The sequence below is a fragment of the Megascapheus bottae genome, chromosome 6 (genome assembly GCF_031878675.1).
Source record: "Megascapheus bottae isolate mThoBot1 chromosome 6, mThoBot2.hap1, whole genome shotgun sequence".
Classification (NCBI taxonomy): domain Eukaryota; kingdom Metazoa; phylum Chordata; class Mammalia; order Rodentia; family Geomyidae; genus Megascapheus; species Megascapheus bottae.
In genome coordinates, this window is record NC_143514.1 from 63085379 (window position 1) to 63091841 (window position 6463).

The window sequence follows — 6463 nt, forward strand, 5'->3', positions numbered from 1 at the left end:
CTGGTAGAAATGGAAGAAGGGCACTGCAGAGAGAAGAGAAAAATAAGTAAAGGTACAGTTGGGAGAAATAATTTGGGAGCAGGAAGAGGTTAATCTCTGTCACTGAACATAAACATGCAGGTAGCAGTGCGTGAAATGAATCCCCTTTATTCCTCTGTGCAATACTGAGGATTGAACCCTGGGACTTACACCTCCAAGGCAAGTGCTGTTCCCCTTGAGTTACGCCTCAGACCTTTGTGGGTTGTGGTTGGGGAGGTAGGGACATGTGAGTTTGTTAAGGAATTTGGGTACTGGAGCTTTTTTTCTTTCCATCTACGCAAGGTACAATGAACACATATGTATCTGAAGGGGACACAGAAGTAATTTATTTAAATGACTATAGGATAGCTACCATCTACATCCTGTTTTGCTGTGTGCCTGACCCGGTACTTTACATACATGATCTTACCTAATTCCCACAACATCACTGCGACATGGGTGTCATTACCTCTGGTGGAGAAGGAAGGGAGGCTCTGCCAGGAAAAGAATGTTCCCAAGGTCACTCAGCTAGAAAGCTAGTGCAGATCCAAGAGGTTTCAAAGCACTAGCTTACCCTCTGCAAAAGAAAGCTTCTTGAGGTCAGGGATCATGTCTTCTATTTCTGTATACCCGACCTCGGTCTTTAGTGGACGCCTAATAAAAGTCAGTTGAATAAATGAATGGAGATTGACCTTTCACTTTCTCCGCGTGGAGACAAGCACGAGGGACATCCAGCGCGCTAGGGGGCGCTGTGGCCTTCAGTGTAGCGGCCAGAGTGGCCGGCGCCTAGCTTTTTCCTAGTCGCTAGCCTTGGGGCTCAGCCAATCCACGCGCTCCGAGGCAGTGGGCGGGGTCATGCCCCTCCCCCTCCTCCCTCGCCCCCGCCCGCGGGCGGCTGGGAGGCGCTGAACGGTGCTCCGGGCTGGCGGGCGGAGGTGTGCGGGCTGGGCCGCGGGTGAGCACGCGGGCCCGTGGGCGGTTCCGGTCCTGGGGGTCGCATGTTCTGGGGCGACGGCTCCCTGCCCGGCAAACCTACTGGCGCCCTGGCTTCCCCGCGCCTGGTGGCCGCCAGATCCGAGCGCCTGACTGACCCTGTGCGGCCCGGGCGTCTGGGCCTCCAGCGCCGCGTGAGGACCGGGCGGACCGGGCGGGAGGGCCGCGGTCCCGAGGAACGTGAGGCGGCGGACTGTCCGGGCCTGGCCGCCCTGCGCTCCCAGCCCGGGGCTGAACGCGAGTAACTGTCGAGTCCGGCTTCCACCCTTTGGGTTCCCTTATCAGTAACTCCCGGATTTGAAAGAGCAGCTTCGGGTGACTCGGAGGCCCCGAGTCCAGACACCGGCTTCCCAGTGGGTCTGCACCGAGGCTTGGCTTTTTCTTACTTTATTTTGCTACCGGGGGGAATGAGTCTGCTGTGATGCTGGCCTCTTTCCGGGGTGGGGGTGTGGGGGGTGACTGCTGAGTCGTCTTGAGCGGAGTTGGCTTGAGCTTGTCACTCACTACGTTCCTTCCCCCAAGACTCGTGTGTGTGTGTGTGTGTGTGTGTGTGTGTGTGAGTGAAAGGATGGGAGTAGTGGGAAGGACGCCCTGGGGACCCTGACAGACTTTGATCCTTGCTCTCATAGAGCTTAAAGTTGTTTTGGGAAACACAGTCCAGTGTGGACAGTACCTGGCACTGAGAAGGTCAGTGGATGAACGGACTTAGGGGAATGAGGAGACCTTGGGACTACAGACAGAGGCTTTGTTCTGCACTTAGGAGGAATGAATATTACTTGTGGACTTGATAAGTGTAGCCCGTGAGTGGAGTTAAAACTAAGGGCCTGGAAGCTGTCCTTTAGCTTTTTTTCACTGGAATCCAGTGTTCTGCCACTTGTGCCACAGCTCCACTTCCAACTTTTTGGTGATTCATTGGAGAGAATAATGTCATGATCATTTCTTCCCGGGTCTGGCTCCGAACCATGATCTTCAGGTCTCAGCCTCCTGAGTAGCTAGGGTTACAGGTGTGAATTACCACCAGTGCACAGCTTGGACTTGATATGTTTTAAGACAAATTGGCACTGTGGCAGCTGAGGCAGGAAGATTATAAGTTCAAGGCCCTTCTGAGTTAGAAGGTAAATTTGAGGCTGGATTGGGTTTCCTAGAGAGACCCTATCTCAAAACCAAGAAAAAAGACAAGTTGGAACCATGAATGGAGAGTTGCTGTTGAGAAGAGAACTTGCCTCAGAGGTAGATCAAGTGGGTTTGGGATTCTTCTGGTGTGCTGACTGTATCGGAGAATTGACAGATCTCAATATAATCTGCAAAAAGGGAAGCTCTTCAAGGCAATGAAATGTTAAGCTAATGGGGATAAACTGCAGGAGTCTCTCCCTAAGTCTGAGGATTTGGACACAAACCCTTCACAGAGCTGCAGGATGTTCTTTCCACTAGAAAGAGCATAGGCTTTGAAGTTGGAGCAGTCTGGGCTCAAAGTCAGTGGATCCAGCCCTTGTAGTGATCTTGGGCATGTTAACATAATGTCTTTGAGCCACTTTGTAGCCTTAGACAAAAATGTGGCCTAGTAATTCCTACATCATAGGAGGTGCTCTGAGAGGTGTCATAGAGGTGTTCTGAGAGTCAGATGATGACTAGTTGTAATCTGTCTGGCACCAAACTGGTGCTGGGATAAAGGACAAAGGAGTCTGGAAGCTGCTAAAGCCTTACCACCGCCACCGACACTGCCACTGCCACCACCACCACCACCACCACGTGTCTGCATAACACTTCGATTCTTCCAAAAAGTATTGGAAACAGAGAAGGGAGAATCATCCTTGGTGAGGTTTTGCTTTTTCATCCTAGACCAGAGATAGCAGTGCTGGAGAAATACAGGCATACAACCAGAAAGATCTTTTTAGTTGAGAACCTCTAGTAACGCCATCTCCCTCTTAACGTGGTCATGGAGACTAAGGGAGACAGTGCATATAGTATTTAGTTAAGGCCCAGAGTGATGCAAGTGCTCTGTAAATGCTAGCCATCATCATAATTGTGAATGGTCTTTGGTAATTGTTAATGGCAGTTATCTGTACTCAGTGGCTGTTTATTTTTATTTATTTATTTATTTTCGCCAGTCCTGGGCTTAAGCTCAGGGCCTGAGCACTGTACTTGGATTTTTCTCAAGGCTAGAACTCTACCACTTGAGCCTCAGCACCACTTCTGGCTTTTTCTGAGTATGTGGTACTGAGGAATCGAACCCGGGTCTTAGTGCATGCTAGGCAAGCACTCTACCACTAGGCCAAACTCCTGGCCCCTAGTTTGTTTATTTTTAACACTTTGGTATTAGTGTTGTCCTGTTCCATTCTTGGAGGCCCTAGGACAATGCAACTGTGTGCGTGTGTGTGCGTGTGTGTGTGTGTGTGTGTGTGTGTTGGTCCTGGATCTTAAACTCAGGGCCTGGGCGCTGTCCCTAAGCTTTTTTGCTCAAGGCTAGTGCTCTACCATTTGAGCTACAGCTCCACTTCCAGCTTTTTGGTGCTTAATTTGAGATGAGTCTCACAGACTTTTCTACCTGGGTTGGCTTTGAACTGTGATCCTCAGATGTCATCCTCCTGAGTAGCTAGGATTATAAGCATGAGCCACCTGTATCTGGCAGTATACTGTGGTTCTGTGGTTTTTACAGAGACTAGGCCCTCAGAGTGTCCAGAGCTTGTATGTGTGTGTGTGTGTGTGTGTGTGCATAATATATATATATATATATATATATATATATAGCTTGTGATATTTTTTAGGAGCTTACTAAGCAAGTGTGAAGATATGGGTTTGGGCAAAAATAACATAATTGGAAAATGGTTTGGCCAGTAGACTTGTAAACTACAAGTTTAGTTCCTTTGATAGAAAACCAAAGTTTACAAAAAATGTATCTACTATGAAAGGAAATGTACTCATTAGGACCCGTGCAATTGCAGTCCCTGTGTACATCACCTCTATAATAACAAGTAAATTTAAAAAAATAAATTCTCAAAAACCCTTATTTATCTTAAATCCAGGAATAGTTAGGCAATAGATTATGGTTTTGATTGTTTAAATAAGCTCCTCTGTTCACACATAGAGAAATTTCATGGAACAGAGAATTTCTTTTCCTTTCCTGTAATGGTGGTAGACTGGGGAGGGAGGACCTGAGGCCAGCAACAGGACAGAAGCTGTATTGGGTGGGGCTCAGAGCCACAAGAGAGAATCATACATGTAGAAGTTCTTCCCTGATTCTTTTTTTTTTTTTTTTTTTTTGTCATGGGGCTTGAACTCTGGCCTGGGCACTGTCCCTGAACTCTTCACCTCAAGGCTACCACCCTACCCCTGGACCTGGGTGCTGTCCCTGAACTCTTCACCTCAAGGCTACCACCCTGCCCTAGAGCCACAGCCCCCCTTCCCATTTTATAGTTTTATAGCGATTAATTGGAGATAAGCGTCTCTCGACTTTGTATTGCCCTGGCTGACTTTGAACTGTGATCTTTAGATCTCAGCCTCCTGAATAGCTAGGATTACAGGCGTGAGCCACCGTGCCTGGCTTCTTTCCTGATTCTTTGACAGTTGAACCCATTATAGTTTTCTAGATGATTTCAGGGACCCAACTGATAGAGAAATCATAGTAAGTCCTGTCTTACTCTGTGTGGGGTAGCACTGCTGAGTAAGTGGAGTGCCCTGTGTCCATGCTTGGTGGGGATTGTCCATGTTCGTTAGATTCTTCCTAATGCTGCCTGTGCTCTTGTGCAGATGTCATGTGGCCTGTGTTTTGGACCATGGTGCGTGCCTATGCACCCTATGTCACATTTCCTGTGGCCTTTGTGGTCGGGGCTGTGGGCTACCACCTGGAATGGTTCATCCGGGGAAAGGATCCCCAGCCTGTGGAGGAGGAAAAGAGCATCTCGGAGCGCCGAGAGGATCGCAAGCTGGATGAGCTGCTAGGCAAAGACCATACCCAGGTGGTGAGCCTTAAGGACAAGCTGGAATTTGCCCCTAAAGCTGTCCTGAACAGAAACCGCCCGGAGAAGAATTAATGGAGGACACTGACCAATCCTGCCACCATGTCCACCCAGCAAGAACATACGTCTGATTTGATTTGCTGCTTATTCTGGCCCCTTCCATCCCACAGCCACACAAGTCCTGGCTGCTTCTTTATGGCCCCGCCCACCAGCAGCAGCTGAGGGTCAGCAAAGAGGAAGGTTGCATCTCTTGATGGGGCTTCAGGCATATGTGAGGGTGCTGCTGGGAAGAGTGCTCTGAAATGAACTCTGGCTTCCAGCCTCCCTGAGAGGGCGTTTTGGCCTCCAGTAGCAATGGCTGGGATTTGGATGTTTCTTGTAGAAGGGTCACCTACGAGCCTAGTTCTAACTCATCTCCTGGTTCCCTATCCTTCCTGGCTCCTTCCTGAAATTCTTCGGTCAGCTGGGGGATGAGTTTCCCTGGGGAATGGAAGTGTTTCTGTTGTCCAAAGCTGGGGCTGTTCCCCTTGAGGTTGCAGCAGGTGTGTGTGGTGCATTTGCTTGAAAATGCGGTTTCCACCCCTCCTCACTCTGGAGTGAACTGTGATTAAAGTGGCATCTGCAAACCATCTTGACCGAATCCTACCTTCCAGACTGGGGAAGTCTTAGCAGTAGAATCCTATCTTCCAGACTGGGGAAGTCTTAGCAGTAGGAAGTGGGGTAGTGTGTGAAGATTCCCTTTTGCTGAGCAGTTCCTGAGAAGCCTGGATGGCCATGGAAACAGGAGGCTTCTGCATCTCCTAGTCTGGAGTAGAGCACACGTTCTCTCATAGTTCCCTCTAAAAGAAATAAATGTATGTCAAAGAAAATTTTTTAAGAAGCCTGGTGCCAGTGCCTCACGCCTGTAATCCTAGCTACTTGGGAAGCTGAGATCTGAAGACAGAGGTTCAAAGCCAGCCTGGGCACTAAAGTCCAGGAGACTCTTATTTCCAATTAACCACCAGAAAACTGGAAGTGGCACTGTGGCTCAAGTAGTAGAGGGCTTGAGTTGAAGAACTCAGGGTCAGGGCCCAGGCCCAGAGTTCAAGCCCCACAATAGATAAGAAAGAAAAATAAAAAAAGAGGGACTGGGAGTTTGGCCTAGTGATAGAGTGCTTGCCTAGCATGCACGAAGACCCGGGTTCAATCCCTCAGTACTACATACATAGAAAAAAGCTGAAAGTGGTGCTGTGGCTCAAGTGGTAAGAGTGCTAGCCTTGAGAAAGCCCAAGGACAGTGCTCAGGCCCTGTGTTCAAGCCCAGGATTTGCAAAAAATAAATAAAATTTTGTTGAGGATGAAAAGTGATGTCCACACTCTAGGACTATAAAACCATGATTTAACATTTCATTTTATTTGTTGGTGCTGATACTGGGGCTTGAACTCAGGGCTTGGATACTGTCTCAGGTTTTTTTGTTTGTTTTGGGGGGTTTTGTTTTTTCTTTCCCCTTCAAGTTT

At 48.7% G+C, this 6463-nt stretch overlaps 1 protein-coding gene across 5 annotated transcripts; it reads left to right on the forward strand.

Annotated features, from left to right (window-relative positions):
* The first annotated feature begins 883 nt into the window (after positions 1–883).
* Smim12 (small integral membrane protein 12) lies at positions 884–5596 on the forward strand. Of its 5 annotated transcripts, none has more exons than XM_090335272.1 (2): positions 884–973; positions 4759–5596. In XM_090335272.1, exon 2 carries the CDS (start codon positions 4764–4766, stop codon positions 5040–5042), a length of 279 nt encoding a protein of 92 aa, XP_090191398.1. In that variant the 5' UTR covers positions 884–973; positions 4759–4763; the 3' UTR covers positions 5043–5596. The 5 variants fall into 5 exon arrangements, with proteins under 5 accessions (XP_090191398.1, XP_090191401.1, XP_090191400.1 ...); XM_090335275.1 differs by having other exon boundaries at positions 933–953; XM_090335274.1 differs by lacking the exon at positions 884–973 and adding an exon at positions 1192–1364.
* The last annotated feature ends 867 nt before the right edge of the window (positions 5597–6463 follow it).